Source organism: Chaetura pelagica, unplaced genomic scaffold, assembly GCF_000747805.2.
Source record: "Chaetura pelagica isolate M959 unplaced genomic scaffold, ChaPel_1.0 scaffold266, whole genome shotgun sequence".
Classification (NCBI taxonomy): domain Eukaryota; kingdom Metazoa; phylum Chordata; class Aves; order Apodiformes; family Apodidae; genus Chaetura; species Chaetura pelagica.
The window spans coordinates 564677-583061 of NW_009953799.1; the positions used below are offsets into that span (position 1 = coordinate 564677).

Here is an 18385-nt window from a genome sequence, read left to right on the forward strand (position 1 = left end):
AATGAGAGGAAAGGACATTTGTAGAGGGGCCTGCATAGAAACTAAGAAAAAGGTTTATACAATCAGGAAAGGAAGAAGGCAACTTCATGAAGTTCCTGAGAGCTATCAGTATTTATATCCCATTTAGATAGTAAGCAATAGGCATTTTGATGTGTCATGCTATGGAAAATATTAGTGGATAGGTAACTGGAATGTTAATTTAAAAAATTTATCTTGTATTACCAAATGAAGTATTTTGCCTGTGTCTGTTTTTTGCTTTCATACAAGTTATTATGAAATAATTGCCAAACAAATGTCAGACAATTATTAACTGTCCATCTAAGCCAAATGGTACAAAAGGCATCTCTTTCATGCTTAATCACATTTTTTGTTAGTGTTACTAAAACTTTTCCTGAACATTTTGGGTAGGGTAGTAGGACCTTTCCTCTGACTGTGGAAGCCTTAATTTTGGAAAAAGAGCAAGGAGAGGTCTACTCTAACCTATAGTGAAGTTTTTGTAAAACCTGGATTTGTTATAATTATCTTGGCTCAGAGATTCACATCCCAATTCTGTTGGTCCAGCCAGCAAATGGTCCTATTTTGTATGAATAAATGAGATAAACAGGCAGAAGTCCTGTCAGCAGCAGTGTGGTTGTAAACCTCTGCTGCCTGACAGTAATGAATCACAGCTTTTTGCCTGAAACTTCACCCTGGATTTTACACTGTGGTTAGCCCTTCAGAGTGGCATGCTTATATTCACTGTCCTTAAGTTGATTGCATCACTAATTGTCCATTTTCTCTGTTGTAACAGCTGGAAACAATGAGAGGGAGGGCCAAGAAGCAGTGAAGAAGCTACAAGAAGAAACTTTGACTGGAAAAGGTACCACAGTACATCCTTTTCTTTAAGGAACTCCTTATTCCTGTCTTTTTGCTGACATCTTCTTTTAGATAAGGTCCCCTTGAGTATTATCACACATATTTAGTATTGAGGAAACAAATTCTTATTAATTCTTCAAATAAGAAGGTAAAATGAGTAGAATGTTTTATTAAATATCTTTTCAGGGGTTTTTTACTTCTTTACCATGTGCCATTGCAAAAGGGCTGGCTGCAAGTTGCAGTCTGCCTGAGCATATAGATTTAATAGCTGGGCAGAAAATCAGAATACTGGTCATTCCTACTAAGGGGAGGATGACAGCAGGAAAGAGGGTTATGCTCTTTTTCATTGCTGGTCTTGCCTCTGATGGTGTGTATAATCCCATAAAAGATGATTTATTTTTTTTTTTATTTTTTATTTTTTTAAGAAATAAAAGCTGTTTCTAAAAGAATAGGGGTGCCTAGTTGTGTTACTTGGCACGTGGTGAGAGCTTATAATACTTCACCAAAGAAAGCCGTGATCTGAAAAATAGATGGACCTTTCATATGAAGCCAAAATTCCTACATTTTTGTGGTTCTTCAAGTTTTGTTGTTTTAATCTGATGAGCAATCATGTTGGGGGAGGCATAAGGAGACCATAGCTTGATAACTATGAGAAAAGGCAAATTGCACGCTATCTGCTGTGTGATTATAATTTGCAGTTTATGATAGAGGTTAGAGCATCTAGTATTTCCATCTCTTGGATTCACTGGGTGTAGTTCCTAGTAGTGTGTGATGATTCACTGCTGCCACTTTGATGTATCACTTCTTGGCAAAATAATAGGGCAGTGCTGGTGCTCCACCCTATTTAGGATCTTCATGGCTTCTGCTGAGATCTCTTTCTGGTTTTGTGCCTCTAATAATTACTGTTATGATGATCAAAATACATTAATTATGGTGTTAAAAAACCCTTTCATTAAGATTTATCTTTTGACTTAAATAAATGTGCACCCATCATAGCCTCAGGATACATGTATGCTAGTTAAAAGCATCATAAATTAAGGTATAGTCAGAAGGATCATGAAAGGAAAAAGGTAATTATTACATCGTTTAAATCTTTTGCTGGAAGTTTCTGTACAGAGACCAAAACCATTTGGAATTAATTGCATCATGTGACCTGCGTGAAGCTACATAGACCAGGTTCTGCCTTATTTTCTCACATCTGTGGTAATCACAGACTTTTCTAGCACCTCAGCCTTACTTGTTTCTTTCTGAACAAAGTGAGCTTTAACCTTCACTTGGAAACTTTGACAAGATAGAGCTGGCAGTCTGAGGAAGCTGAAAGTGTTTCTACAGTTGACTGAAGTTGTTCCTCTTTTTAATTATAATGGCTGAGGCTTTAGTAATCTCAGATCCTGATAGATTCAGCATAAAAACAAAGTGGAAGAATTTTGCCTTTTTAGAATTTTTCACAGGTTGAAGGTTATTTGTATTTACAAGTGGATTATCCTGTACAAAGGACTTGTGCAAGGCTGAGCAGCAGCCCGGTGTGACTGCGTGTCGATGAGTTTGTGCTTTGCTTTGTAATGGGATGTGTGTGCAGATACTGAGACCAAGACTAGGCTGTGTGACTGCATCACCTTTTCAAATGCTGCAGTTCAATATCTGCTTAGTCACTGCCTGAAAACCAGAGGTCAGTGATCTTGACCTTCCTCTCTGCTTTTTTTTGAGCACAAAAAAATTGCTTACAGAAACTGTTCCCATCTGGAATATTAAACTGTTAAAGGAGAACTACTCAAAGCAATATTGCTGGGCAGCCGGCATGATCAAGGATTGGGACAATGTAGCTGTCCTTCTTGTACAACTGTACAAGTTAATGCCACTGATTTGCTATACAGATCTCTAGTAACAAGGAAAATCTTGCTTGTTAGCAGGTTAGCAGCAAGAGCAAGCTAGAGATCTTGTTCTCTCCTTACTCCCTGTTTGAGCCAATATGAAGAGCAAACAGCCCCAGAAACAGCTCTGGGAAAAGGCTTCTTTTCCTTCAACATTCTTATTGAATGCATGTAATTGCAGTGTTTTTATAGCAGTATCATTCTTCTATGTCTTGGCACACTGTCTGTCTGGGGCTCTGTCTGTTAAAAGTACTTTTACTTGACATCATCTACACTTCAGGGAAAAGTGAGATTCAAAGTATGTACATAAGTGATTTCTGTAAGCAGCTGATGAGCAATAATGTGTTAACAGTTCCAGAGGAGGATAAAAAGCCTGTGCACACAGATGATATTTTTTTTTGCAGCGGCATGGCAAGACATGAAGAAAGGACTGACAGAATTTTTGAATAGAGGGAGGCAGGAAGCCTGGTTTCCCATGCTGAAGGCATTCAAACCAGAGCCAATGCCAAAAGACGGTGGATTATTGGAGAGGAAAGCTGCTGCAGCATTTCCCCTACAAGACAGCAACGCTAAAGGACACAAAATCTAAGCCATGTATCACATCACCTCTTCCTACCACCCATCTGCTCCCATGGGGCTATACCAGACACCTCCTTGGTTCCTCTCCCTGCTGATTCCAGACTGTTTAAGTGTCCTCCTCAGTTTTGGGTCTCTGTGCCAAGTTATCTCCTACTAAGTGTAAAGGGCAAGGAAGAACGTGAGCAGCTGTCTGGAAGAGAATGACATGGGTTCTTGGGGCATGGTAGACCCATTTCACCTGCCTATCAGAACCTCCTCCATCACAAAGCAATCAAAGCCCTCAGATATCCAGAACAGACCAGAAACAGAGCTACATTGTCATTGAGATTATCACCTGGGCACTATTTCCGAAAGACCAAAGGCAACAGATTGCTATGCTCTGAATCATAAAGCTGGGAGAAGCCAGAGTGATGTGGGCATTTCTCTTGCTTCCATTTGTTAAATTGGGAACTTGTGTTGTTAATAGTGGCAATTATATGGCTGGGAAAATTGTTGATGGCTAGGGATTGTCACAGAGATATTCTAATTGTGTAAGTCTCTGTAATTTACACATAGGGTGTGTCTGTGTTAGTGTGTTGGTTTGTTAGTTAGATCAGGAGAGCGCTTTTCAGGCAACCCTCAACTGTTGCCCACTTGCTGAGCATGAGTTCACATCAGCAAGGGCACTGCAAGTCCTGACCTGGATTCTCTTTGGACAGAACTGGCCTGGGAGGAGACCTGCAGCCATAACATGACAGTACTGCACAGGAGCCAAATTTGGACCTTTGCTGAGCTATGGGTCCCAACGACCTGTTGAAGTGCCTGTGTCAGGTCCCCAGCAAAAAAAAAGCTCTGAAGATTGACTTCTGCTGGTACAAAGTGCTTGTTAATGTAACCATAACCATAGTTAGCAGACTTGAATAAACTACATTGAGTTAAGGAATTGGGAAGTTTCTGTGATAAACTCAACTCTCAGTGATACTAGAAAAAAAATAAAATTAATGTACAAAATAGCAAGTATCTGCTGACTCAGTTACCCTCAATTTACATATCTGCAAATGAAAGCTGGTTTTAGCCTGATGATTGCAAACATACAAATGTTGGAAACTAATATATAAACATGAATGAAAGCTTCATTCATTCCAGCATAGGTTCCTGAATGTCAATGGAATCAGCAATTAGCAAAAGTTTATACGTAAATATCACTCAGCACAGTACAGAGGAAAGACTCTCACAACTACAGTGTAGGAGCTGGAGTTGCAACTAGACTCAAAGAAGAAAAAAATTACAAGTCAGTGAGAAAACAGGGTGTAAAAGTCATATTAAGCACAAACCGCTTCAAAAGGAGAAGTCTGTGTTTAATCTCACCCAACAGTTTTGCGGCAATTCAAATAAAACCACAATTATAAAACTACGCGCTAAATCCACAGTATTCATGAGACTTCCATTTGAAGCCAGATGAGAAAAGAAGAAGAGACTTTCTCCCTTGGAGTCAGAGGAATGCAGAGGTTAGCACAGTGGCAACCAGATTGTGGCATTTACAGTCTGACCCACATCAAGACAGCGTGGGCTAAGCAGTAGGAGGAACGGTATTGCCTTAAAAACACTGCAGTTCACCTGCTTTGAACAAGCCTGGCTGTTTCCCAGAGCTTTCTCTTGGGATGTTTGTGCTACATATGGCTCAGCCAGGGAATAACGAGATGAAAAGGTCTCTTGCTCCCTTTTACAGTATAACCTGCTAATAAGCAAGATTGTCCTTGTTACTAGACATCTGAGGTTGAAGAGTTTACCAGAAAGAAGGGGTAATATAGCCGACAGGTGCCAAGCATAATTGCAGATGAACTCATGGGTGGTTACTCCATTGATGCTACTAACGTGAGGCCCGAATTTCAACAAACCAGTCCATATTTTTCCACTCTGTACCAGCCTATTTGTTGTTGGCTTTCCCTGCAGGCTAGAGCAAGTCAGCTGCTAAGAATTCCCAAACTCTGAAACTTTTCTATTTGTTTTTGCCTAAGAGTCAATAGTGGTATTCCCAGCATGTGGGCCAGCTGTGTAAGCATGTTCAGCAAAGACCAATGCCTTGTTAAAATGTGCAAAAATGTCACCCAGGACTTTTTCAAAGATGTTATGGAAGTGATCATCCAACTGGTAAAAAATAGTAGAAAAGATATGTGGTTGAGACATACTTTCTGTAAGTGTGCATGAGCATGTGAGAGTTTATGCTTGCTTGTGTCACATTTGCTTTTAATGGTGTAGTTTTGAGGTGTAAAAGCAAAACGTCCTGAGCTTGTGGCAAGACCTGATGTGTCTTTCTTGTCCCTTCTACCACATCCTGCCATTGGCATATCCTTTCTCTACCACTGCTGATGCTGAAAGACCTGTAGGATTGGTTTAGATTTTCCTAGCAATAAACAGTGTGGTTTCCATCTACGTGGTTTCTTTTTTCATGCTGGTGCAGTATCTCCAGTAGTTAGCTTTGGTGGGCCAAGGACTGCCCTCAGAGCTGTACAACTGAATGCCAGGCTCATGAAGGCATCTTGAAAGACAGAGAGATGATGCAAATGAGGAATAAAGAAGTCTAGATCTGACAGTACAACACTTTGCAGAACCTTTCCTGGAACTGTGGAGCTCTTTGCTTTGTCACTTGCTGAAGGTTATAAAAACCTTACTTAAACATTAAGATTTTTTTTTTCTTTCCATAGTCTAATCTAAGGTATATTCAAGCCATATGAAAATACTTGAATCTTGAAAAAATATTTTGTGTGTTAACCTTAGACTAAGACCATAAGGACTGGAACCTCCATGTTCTCAAGGGATGGAAGACTCCTTTCTAGAATCCAAGAGAGTAATGCAGGGGCTAATAAAGCTTCTCTGTAATGTCCAGTGAAGTTGGTAACTTTTTGCTCCATATTAAGCAGGGATGATTTTAATCCACAGAAAAGTATCTCCAGAGCCCTCTGATAAAATAATGTAGGTGAATAGTTTGCAAGTCGATTGTCCTGCTTTTCTGTTTGTTTTACATAAGATTTTGATGCAAAAACATGGTAAAATTAATTAAGCTTGCTTGCTCATGTCTTTTTTGTTCTCCTTTTGACTTTCAGTGTAACATGTTCCAATTTTTTTCCCTCAGTGTTTACAGATATTTAAAACAATAGAGCATTTCCCTTTTTTGTGTGTGTTTGTGTTTCTTAAGACATATTAGAAATTGAGTTGTCACATTCACAGAGTGGCAATTCAGACATTAAGAGGAATATGAGCATGGTCCACAGAGCTAAAGATGAGCTGCAGATCTGGATAGTGAGATGGACAGAAAGTCTTTTAAAAATAAAATGTATTCATAATCCAGGTCCAGGCTCTTCCTGGTAGTTTCCTACATTCCTATTTCCATTGGAAATGTGAAATATATTTCATTAACAGTCCCTGGAGGTGTTAAAAAAACCCCAAACAGGTGGACGTGGTGTTTTGGGAGATGGTTTAGTGGTCACGGGGGTGTAGGCCTGACAGTTGGACTTGATGATCTGGAAGGTCTTTTCCAACCTTAATGATTCTGTGATTCTATGAACAGGCTATGCCACTAGGAAACATGGTTTTCTCTTATTTAAATTATTTCTAATTGAAACTTAGAGACAAAGAAGTGCACAGGTGTAGCTGTAGGCAGAATAACAAAGTCCTTTCAGATGTCTTGAAATAATTTTCTGCTCTTAAATCACCAAAGCTCTGTGTGACTAATGGGACCAGAACTCTGAGGTTAGGATTTTGCTGATTGTGCGGCCCTACTGAAGGCAATCCAGACAAAGGGAATTTCAAAATAAAATTGCCTCTGTGAGGCCTGAAAAAGCTCCCATTTCACTCTTTTACAGGATTTTGATCCTCTTTTATATACCAGTAGAGCCACGATGCCAAGCTGTGGCCGGATAGAGGTGCTCCTAGGCTTGACACATCCTGTAGGATGCCGTTATTTTTTCCAGCTCGAGTGGTACTTGCAGGCAGGTTGCCTGAGCTGTTTCCAGAACTTGTTTGTTCTCAAGAAAATTGCCAGAGAAGACTGAAAGACAAAGCCAAGAAAAGGCACTTTGTTTTCTTTCTGGAATGCTTTCATATCTCTCTTCCAAGATCTACTTTACATAGTCCTAGCTTCTGTGGGTTACACGTAGAGCTTTAGAAGTTAATGCGCTTCTAACAGGGAGAGTATTTTCTGTGGAAATGCCATCAGCTTCCACACTAGGGATTCAGCTGCCAGGAACATGGAGAACTCACAGCCTGAAGTAAACACAGGGAAAGCAGAGCCTATGCTGGAAGCTCTTACTGGATGTGTGTGTTACCTTCCAGGTGTGAGCTGCACGTGAACTGGTGCAGTGTGGTCTGCTGGAGCATATGGACTCCTGGTCCTGCTGCTTGTCCTTTGTCAGCTCCGACCCTGCAGCAGAATGGCAAGGCTCTGCAAGGAGCACAGCCCAACACTATGTCTATGCTTCACTTGTGTTTGGAGGTCCATTTTTCAATGGCAAAGAATCAAAGCTCTGAATAGATGTCCCAGTTCTTAAATGAGTCATGAGCCAGGCCTTTCCCAGTGGTGCCCAGTGACAGGACCAGAGGCAATGGGCACAAACTGAAATGCAAGAAACTGTTTTTCTTTTTTAGCATAAGGGATATTGGATATTGGCACAGGTTGCCCAGAGAGTTTGTAGAGTTTCTATCCTAGGAGATATTCAAAAGCCATCTGGACATGGTCCTGGGCAACCAGATGCAGGTGGACCAGCTTGAGCAGGGGCTGGGAATGTACAATCTCCAGAGCTGCTTCCAAGCCTCAGCCACCCTGTAACTCTGAGGCTATGAAATTTTAGCAGCCAAAACCACATGAAAGCCTATCTGCTTTGCATGTCCAGCCCTGACTATAAATACTATGACATACACAGATTCCTGGACTGCAGGGTCTTCAAGCAATTGCATCAGTGTTCATACAGTGTCCAGAATAAAACTCTTGGATACAGACAATGGTAAGAACAGCAATAATTTGACTATAATGCAGCCTTAGGAAATAAGTATTTGAGAAGAACTTCAGAGCAGTTTAAAAAAAAAAAAAAAAGAAACTGTGCAGGTAAAAAACCCATTTTGTGGAAACAGAGGGGAGGAGTGTAGGAAGACTGATGCTGACAGCACTAATCTGTGTGAAAAGGGCAGAAAATATTGCCCATGACTCTGGGGCATCTTAAACTTACTATTATTTTTTCAGTGCAGGGCATAGATTGATATATTTCATTTTAAAACCTAAATTTTAAAATTTAAGTTTAAAATAAAATGTGTTCAAGATTACATGATGCATGACATCTCTGTCACATTTTCATAATGTGAATGGAAATTAGCATGTTCATGTGCACTTCAAAACCCATCTCAGTCTATTTAAAGGGTTGCAGTAAATGTGTAACGTTAGAGCATATTTTTATAATCTTTTCTGGTACTTGGTGCTAAAAAATCCTTCTTGTTAGAAGAAAAAGAAATACTCCTAAGGAAACTCATATAAACTCTTGAATTAAGCAAAACACCTGACATGAGAATCATTAACTATCTGATCATAATGTCTAGATTTGTATTTATTGAGGCAATGTTTCTGGACAAGGTGATGTGAACTGTTACCAGCACCTGATTAATTTCCCCAAGATAATAGTCAGCTGTGTTTTAGTCCTTATTTAGTCTTGACATTATGTCTGCCACTGCCTTCTCTTACCAAGATTACTGTTGACTTCAGGCTGCTTGGGAGGAATAGCTCTAGACAGCTGATGTGACTTGAGTAGACAAAACCCCACATTTAGTTTGACCTAGTGGAAAAATAATTCTTGACAGTGTTTTACCTCCCAAGCACGGAAAATGTGTGGGCTCGTGGTGGGAGAAAGATCTCCATGGCTCTGGGCAAGATTTGCTGTTTTTCTGTGTTTCATTCTACTCCAGCTGCACTGATGCTTGCACACTTGGAATTTTGTTTTAGTAATTTACAGCTAGTAGACTTCCTGGAACATGGATGTCATATAAATGGTATGGTGTCTGTATGTCTCTGCCTTAAGAATTTGATGGCTTATTGGGGAAGGGATGTATGTAACGGAGAGGAGGAAAGGAAAAAGAAAAAGTATAAGGAAAAAAGTGCAATTTCTTCTGTTCAAAAATTTGTAATGGCAGTTGGGGCCTTCTGAACTGGAATTTTGTGAAATATTCATTCTCCAACCTGAAATCTTGCAGTCTTTCTCCTAGCTCTGTTTTGATGGGAGTGTTTGTTGGTGAAAGACAGAGAAAAACATTTTTGCACTTGTATCTGCAAAGTAAAGCAGGGAAAGTGCCCCTGCTGTAGGAAGGAGTAATGCAAAATGTTCTGGTCAATCCAGATGAAAGGCTTTTCATCCAACTTCTTCTGGGTTTCTGATGTCCCAGAATACTGTACTATCAAAGACAATCTTTGTTTCAGATTTAATTGAAATTTTAGATTGCTTTAAAAAATCTTCTTGAATTAATAAGTTGCTGCTTATCAACACTTTGTGTTGATATGCAAATACATGCTATAGGGGAATTCCCTTTTTTAAAGGATATTTTTTTTAAGTTTTTAAACAAAATTTTGTTTTAAAATTTCCACAAAATAGAAATTTCTAAAGGAAAATACTTCTTTTGTGTGGGCCTGAGCCTGCTTTCCAGCTTAGGACTGGTGCATGTCTTACAAGTAGTAAGGAGTTCTCCTCTTCCTTCAGTTAAGTAGATCTCAAATGGTTGGCTGAAGACTGTTATCTTAGAAGGTATATGAAATTATTTTTAGTCTGGGATCATAATCCTGTAATTATCTTGACAACTACTGATGATACTTAACTCCATTGGGCTTGCCTCTCCAGATGCCCTTTCAGCCAGTCCTGCAGATAGAATATAGATTTATTTTTATTTTTATTTTTTTTTTCTTCTTCTTGACTTATTTGCTTAAATTGTATCTCTGGAAACACGCTATTCAGAATCCAACATCCTTTTCTGTGTGTCCTCCCAGCAGGATAAAACTGTATCTTTGCCTTTGCCTGCAAAAGAGAACAGTTTGTGGCAGTGTTCACGTTATCCAATTAACTGGCAAACAGTGACTTTTTGTGTCGATCTGAAATTCAGATTGGTGTGTTTGTGTTAACCGACCTGGGGATATGTAGAGATTAAGCCTCAATAAATTCTGAGTTTCAAGTAATGAAAGTGGCATCGGGGAGGGTGTGATTCTGCCTGCCCCCTCCTCAAGTGGCCATGGGTGAGCAGAGCCTGTGGGGTAAGCAGCATGATGCTGGAGGAAGCTCTTTAGTGAATAACAACTTGTGTTTGCTGCCTGGATTTTTTCTTCATCTCAATGCAGTCAAAAGTGGAGTGTTTTGGGCCTGCATTTGCATTTCTTTGGTGGGAATTTGGGCCCCAAGATACGCTAGGGACCCAGTAACCCTGCTGGCTCCAGCTGGCTGGTCTGGAAGTGTCTGAAATGGGCCAGCCAAGGTAGCCAGGGCAGCTGTGGGGGGCCAGTTGGAGCTGAGCTGAGAGGTCCTTCAGCTTCTCTGAACTCCCAGTCCTGCCTCCCACCTCCTCACCAGCTGGCTGTCCGGGCAGCAGCCTGGGGCAGAGCCCAGAGGCTCAGCCCTGTGCCCTAGGTACACAGCCTTCAGCAGGTGTTGCAGTAGACATCTTACCTAGTCATTTTTCTCTTTAGATGAAGAACAACTCATCACGTAAATTGCTGGCACCAAAGTTCAATTCTCAAGGGTAGGTGGGAAATACCATTACTGGGCTGTGTGAAAATCTAGCACCTATACCCTTAGTGTCTTAAATGTAATTTTGCATTCTTTTCCAAAGGAAATATTTTGAAATAAAGCCATCCTTTTGTACTTCCAAAGTGTTTGCATAGGGTTTATTTTCAGAAGCTGGGGAAACTTAACCCTAAGGGTAATGGCCACGTGAGGCTGAGGCCTCAGGCCCCAGCACCATGGGTGGCCCAGATGAGAAAGGTATGGAAGCAGCAATGTTGGTGCAGACCCATGCTCCTCTTGGCATGCCTTGTCCAGCCCCAGTGTACTGGAGCTCTGGTCTTTGTGGCTCCACACCTTCCTCATGAAAAAGGGCTCATATGTCCCTTCAGCTAGAAGAGTTCTATCCACCAGCCCAAAGTTCAGGGATTTGTAAGGCAGAAAATAAAGCCAGGATAGGGAATTTAATTCATTTCCTTCAGTAGGAAGCACATGCCATGGGGAGTTTGCATCCAGCGCAGTGTGGTGGGTGTGCAGGGAACAGCTGTGTAAGGAGTGGCTTGGAGCTAGAACAGGGCACTTGTGGGAGTGTCCCTGCTGTCTGTCCTGTGCAACCTGGTGAGGGATGGACCTGAGCAGTGCTTGTCCTGCTGCCTACCTTCACAGACTCTTTCCACAACCTGCCCTTGCAACTGGCCAGAGAGAACTTTTAAAATACACAAACTTCTGGTAGTCACAGAAGGTAAAAATTAGTGTTGTTTTTCCTTCAGTTGCTTTTTAGCACCAGGTGAGATTACGTGTAACTTGCAATATAAGGAGAATTCAGTCTTAGAGGAACAGGATAAATTTACACTATCAGCAGTAAATAATTCTTTTACTTGAAAAATAGGTATTTTTATAAATCCTTTTTATTTTTCTGATAATATGGTAATTTCCTTGTTTGGAGAATTATTTCAGATTTTGCAGATGAATTTCAGTCAATGATTTTCCTTGAGTTAAATAAAAATCAGCATCCTACTGCAATGTATGCTATTAAAAGGAATGTATACAGATGTCTTAAAGAACAGCTGAAATGGCCAGGTAAATGGGAGAAAATGGAGAAAAAAAGGAAAAAAGAGACGGCAAAATGCTGTCGAAAAAATCACAATGTAAATACCACACTCTGTATTCCATTTTCTTCATGAGTGACTGTCTTTTTTATATAAATTGAATCCAGAATAGAGAATTAAGACACTCACATGTAAGTAAATTAGCAAAACAAATCTGAGAGATACTAAGGAGTGAAAAGGAAACCAAGGAGAAGAACAACACAAGGACTAGAAAAGGATGAAGAAGCATATGAAGAGAGAGAGAAAGAACCTGGAAAGATGTTACAGCCACACAAGTTTGAAGGAATGTAAAATTATATCCAGAAAATACAATGCACAGGGGCTGGCTGGGTTGTTCACCGTATATGCTAAGTAGACTTTGAGTAGATGAGTCCCAGAGGAAAGAACTGGAGTCACTCTATACTTCAGGATTTGGTCATTGGAAGTTGCATCCGTTGTACTAACACAGTGGAGAAGTGTCAGAGAGTCATGTCCTAGTTAACAGTGACACAGCTGTCACTGCCGTTCCTGCTTACAGGGCACGAGCTGGGCTAGCACAGTGCAGCAAGGCTGATGCTTCACTTGCAGTCTCATTTACATCCCCTAGGCAGTATGTAAGAGGGTATTTGCTTTGTTCTAGACCTCAGCTTACGTATTTCCCCTATCTTTCCATCAAGGAAAATTGCATATTTTCATTTCCATTCTTTGTACTTAACTTTCCTAATCTTCTTCAAAGGTCTTCCAAAGCATTCAGCATTCCTGGCATCATTATATTTCCATCTCGGTTTCTTTTTCTCTTCTCCCTTTCTCTTTTCCTCTCCCCCTTTCCATCCCGTGCTTACTCTCCATCTCCTTCTCCATCTCTGTCTGTCTGTCTTTTTTTTATGTTTCTAAGGAATAGGAAATAGAGCTTTGTAACACACATCTTACAGTTTTCTGTTCTGTTTAAGACGGTTTTCATGTTCTTACCGAATTGCTTTAGATTCTCTAGTTTGAATACTGCAAGCAAGCAGTATCAATGGGAACAGCCTGTACTTGTATTGTACCTTTTCATTTTCAGTTTTAAAAACAATCCCAGGTTAATGGTGCTTGCAAAGTCAGAAAAAATAGGATTTTTTTTAAAGGAACAGTGTGATTTCCTGTTCTGCACTTTTCATCCAATAAGCTAAGTTTTATTTAGTTTCTTTTTAGCTGGCTTGTGAGATGGAGACATAAACCTCCTGTCCAACCAGGGAAAACAAACTCCTTCATTGATTTTATATGGAATTGGAAGAGTACACATGGATGATCTGGATTGCATGATATCTTTTCTCTGGCAAGTGTTCTGTTAAATTAGTTTCAAAGATGTCAAATTAAAAAACACAAACCAAGAATGACATGTTATGTCCAGTGGGTGTTTGTGTCCTAGGAATAAGTATCATGCTAGCCTTGGGAAAAGCCTAAAAGCTAACTTCAGTTATTATTCAACTGAAAACCAGAAAAAGAATGACTGAATCATTAAGCTAATTTTATCTGAATGGGATTAAATAACTCATAATGGGCTTTTATCACTTCCTGTGCTCCTCTTCCTACCCTCTTTGTCCCAATGTCTCCCTTTATTTCTCAATTCCCACGGAACTATTCCTTTGTCCTTTCCTCAAACTTCTCAAATCCCAATTGTATGTGTTTCTAACTGTTTCTGGTTTCTTATTTATATATATATATTTATTTCAGAATTGCAAATTCTGAGTTCACTAAATGCAAGGCAGAAATAGGTGTTAGTGGGTAGACACAGCAATTTTAAGGGTATGAACTTGACCTCAAGTCATCCGTGTTTTTTCATCACTACCCCCAGCCAGCTTCTTAGCAGTGTGGCTCTCTTCTTTCTTTCATCTGAGAGCTCTTTTCTTGTCCTTTGCTGTCTGTCTGGACCGACGCTCAGGCACTGTCACTGTCTCTAGGTTAGCAGGGAGAGCCCTTGATTAGTGCTGCAAGAAAGCAGCAGCAAGAAGGCAGGCTTGGCTGGAGGGCCTCTCATTTTGAAGCCCCCAAGCTCTGTGTGTGCTGACTGTGCTCAGAGGAGCAGCACTACGCCTGAATTGCTGTGTGGGAGCCTGCACCTGCACTCTGCCAGCTGCCGAGGAAATGCTGATGGTGCAGCAGCGTCTGCTTCAAGTGCAGCTGGATGGATACCTTAACAGCTGATGACAGAGACCATTAGCTTAGGTGAACGTGTCTCCCAGCTCTCACAAAGTCTGAAGCATCTTAAAAGAGCAGAGGACTGGCAGGAGACCTCACAAGCCTTGCTCAAGAGAGAAGGAGCCCTGAGGGCTGTCGTGGCTCCGTGCCATAGCACGGAGATGAGAAGTTCCCCCTGCAGCAGCTTAATGGATTATGTAAAATCAGAAATGGAAAGGGCATTATAGATCAGCACTAGTGAATTTTTGGAGCCCTGTTCACTCTCCTCTACTCCCCCACCTCTTCTGTGGCAGGATCTGGTGTATGCATTTGAAGTGCTTCAGTCAGCATATATTGACCCAGTTCTCAAGCCGTATTCAAATCCAGGAGGTTCTTTTGGTGGTTTTATGCTCATGCTGAACATGAACAGCAAGCAGGTAGAAACCTGTGAAACCACACTTGGAGCTTTAGGAAGACAGAATGAAAGCAATTCGTTAACATTACAGCTCCTTTCTTGATGTTTGAATTTTTGGGTTTTTTTAACTTGACCTGTGTCCCTCCCTACTAGGAGCCAAACAACTCAAAAGCATCTCCTTAAAAAGAGACTAGCAGAGGAAGGTAAATATAGCAATATGGCCAGAGCAGACTGGATATTTACTCAGGACTAAGAAATGTCAAGGATTCTGCACCTAACAGTTTGTATGATTGCATTCAAAAAACATGAATCACAAAGCTACCTGATTATTGCATCTAAATAATTCTAATGCTTTATTTGGGGAGTACTATAGCCTTCTAAATAATGGGCTTTGGGGCTGTAATTTAATCTCCTTTTGAAAACACTGGCAAAATTTCCATCAACTTAAATACAATCAGGGATTCTACCTCATAATTTTGAACACAGAATCATAGAATGTCTTGGATTGGAAGGGACCTCTAAAGGTCAGTTAGTCCAACCCCCCTACAGTAAGCAGAGACATCTCCAACTAGAGAGCAGTACAGTAGATTTCTTTCAGTGCACTGCCTTAATTAGAGGCTTGCTCCAGATTTGTCAGTGAAGTGACAATTCCAACAATTAACCTAGACAATTACTCAGACTTAGCCCAAGAAGGCCAGAATTTTTATCCCAGTGGCCATCAATTTGTGCTGGGAGGCATTGAGTCTCATGGCCCTTTAAATCAGAATCAGTGCTGTTCCCACCCATGTATGCCCTAACTACAAAAAACCCTCACAAACTGAATTTATCCATGTCTTTGGTCAGTAAGACCTGTAATTAAGATACACATTTTAAAATGCACACCTTGTAATATTTTTTTTCAATTAATTTACAGTTAATTGCAAGGATTTTCTGAAGGCTTCTAAACTCTTACTTAGCCTGTAGAGTGCTGAAGAGTGATGTGATTTCTGTGTATGCTGGAGTCCACATATGCTAATCTGTCTGCTTAGAAAACACTGAATAGCACTGGGCACCAATTTGCAAGGAGAATAACCTGTAAAGGTTGGCCAGTAGCTGAATGCTTTAATCTACATCTCTGTCTTTCCTGACAAAGAGCTGAAATCTCTTGATCTTGCATTCCCAGTGCAATGGGTCTGAACCACACTTCTCTGTAATCAGGATTAATTCAAGCAAAAAATAGTCTCCATTACTGCTGTTGTTTTTTTTTTATTATTTTTTTTTTCATAGTAGTTACAAACAAGAAGTCAAACCTCTTAGCTGCTTTATACCATACCCCCCCACACACACACCCAGCCACAGGCATTTTACAGTCCCTCCTTCAATGAGCTTCTTATTTTGAAGAGGTCACAGTCATCCAGAGCATTGTTTATTTTTCTCTCCTCTTGTACAACACCTTGCACTTATCTGCAATCATTCCTCTGGTAAGTGGTGCCTTTTGCTTGGTCTTTCGGGAAATTCCTAATGATCCTCCCAAGCCTTGGTTAAGCCAAATGTGTCTGCGTCGTCAGCAACTTTCACCACCTGTCTATTCAGTCTGTTTTACAGAAAATTCCTAACACCTGGCACCTACCACTTGTTGGGTACAAAGCAAATGAAGCACGATGTTTCTCTTGGGAGAGCTCAGAACTGGCAGTAGGCAGAGGCAGACATTCTGCTCCTGATGAACAGGGCCATTAGTCAGCCCTTAGACTCAGTTGCATAGAGCAGGGCTCTCCTTAGGGTCTAAACAAACCTGGCACTGAAAACCTGGGCTGTTGTGGGTTGTTTGGTTGGTGGGTTTGTTTGTTTGTTTGTTTTCAGTTGTTTGTTGGTTGCTTGGTTTGTTGTTGGTTTTGTTTTATTTTGTTGGTTCGTTGGTTGTTTTTTTTCTGTAGTGTCTTTGCAGAACAGCAGTGCTCAAATGGAACAGACAAGTGTGGCCAGTCCCTTTCCCTCAAATCAATGCCATCTTATAATAACAGTTGTACTGAAATTTGTGGAACTGAAGAATGAGGATTGCACTGAAAGCAATGTGGGAACACAGATTTCTTTGTTCTTTCAAGCCAATGACTGTATTTATCTTGCACCTTGGACAAGAGTGCAGGCTAATTTATTCTTCTTACCTTTTATCTGACCATGAGTAGGGGTAGAGGGATAAGCAACTTGCTTACCTGGACAAGACACAGCACAGGTGTTTGAAGTTTTATGATCTGATAGCGATTGAAAGTGGACATGACAACCACAAATGCAAGTTTTGTGACTGGTGATTATCCTGACTGCTGGAATGGAGGAAAAACCCCATTGCCCAAGGTTGTGTTAGCAAAGCTGGAGGCAGGACCTATCAGTTAGAGGCTGTATCAACAGAACTAGGGGAGGAGTTTGCATCTGTAGCAAAAGCTGAGTCTTCTCCCCCCCCAGTCCCTCTCGCCCCCAGTTATCTGAGCATATTAGCTTGCTAAGAACCAATTAGTATATAACTTATGACCTTGTCATACCTCATTAATGGGTAGAAAATAATTCTTTTAAATCCTCTGTTTTGAGGAGGAAGAGAATTCCAACTCTCTGGACAGGTTGACAGACCTGAATGCCCCCTCTCTCCTCTCGACCCCCAACAGGGGCCTCTTTGGTAAGATTTGCACATCTGGCTCCATCAGATGCTTGCCCAGGATTTAGTAACTGGAGCTCAAGTCTTTGCAGTAAGTGCATTTATCAACGACAATTCCAAATTTGTTATATTTCACCTTTATAAATTCTCTTTACAATTTTGTGCACAAGGTGACTGTATTTTCAACTTTGTGCAACAGTCTCGGTGCATGTTTTGGGGCTCTGAGCAGGCAAATGTTGGCTCTGATGGGTGGCTGCACACAGGTAGTCATTTAGATGTAAACCCTTGACTGAGTCTAGAACTGGATCCAGTCCCACCTAGACTCTTCTCAGAGAAGGAATTCGAAAGCAAGGGGGGCCAATCTGAACCTCTTGGCTCAACAGGAGGGCCTTCTTCAGCCATCTTGCAGACTCATGCCCTGTTATGTGACAGGCACCAAGAAGACAGAGTGAGGATGCAAGCTGCTGCTGCATCTCTGAACAGAGGGTATTTTATTCAAGAGCCCTTCTGCATGTTACCTGCCTTGATGTGTGATTGTCAAGTCCACTGAGAAGATGGAAAAGCAAGTGGTTAGACATAGAGCAGTGGCAGTGCTGTGTGAAGTGATTGGAAACCTTGTCTGGAAACAGAAGCTAATTTGATGTGACTGCAGTAAGGAAATATATAGTGGGGGGAAAAAAAAAAAAGGATAAATTAAGCTATTTTTTTTTCCATTTTGTTGGAGTAAGAGAGTGAGGAAATAGGGGTTGTCAGCAAGAACATTTGAAAGGCTTTGTAAAGGCATTTCTTAATACTGTGGCATGTCTTTAACCTAGATAAACTGAACTGAAAGGGATGCAGATACTAGCAAGAGCATAGAATGCTAGATAGATGAAAGATTTTTGAGTTGCTCTTTCATGGGACTTGTGATTTTTATCTCACAGGAAAGAGTTCTGAGACACAGGTCCAAGCATTGAGAAGAAGAGCTAGTAATAGCTGAAGGTGGCTGGGATGCCAATAGCAGCTGGAATGCTGCTGGCTATTTTGTATACATTATCTGTTTAAACACAAGTCCTTCACCTTTTTGTAGTATGATA

The 18385-nt window shown here is 40.8% G+C and overlaps 1 protein-coding gene across 1 annotated transcript in view; it reads left to right on the top strand.

Moving 5' to 3' along the window:
* Positions 1–18385, top strand: part of DHRSX (dehydrogenase/reductase (SDR family) X-linked) — a 135933-nt gene that overhangs the window by 13897 nt on the left and 103651 nt on the right. Inside the window, exon 2 of the mRNA XM_010001170.1 lies at positions 791–859. Within this exon, the coding sequence (XP_009999472.1) occupies positions 791–859 (69 nt within the window). The remainder of the gene's footprint in view (positions 1–790; positions 860–18385) is intronic.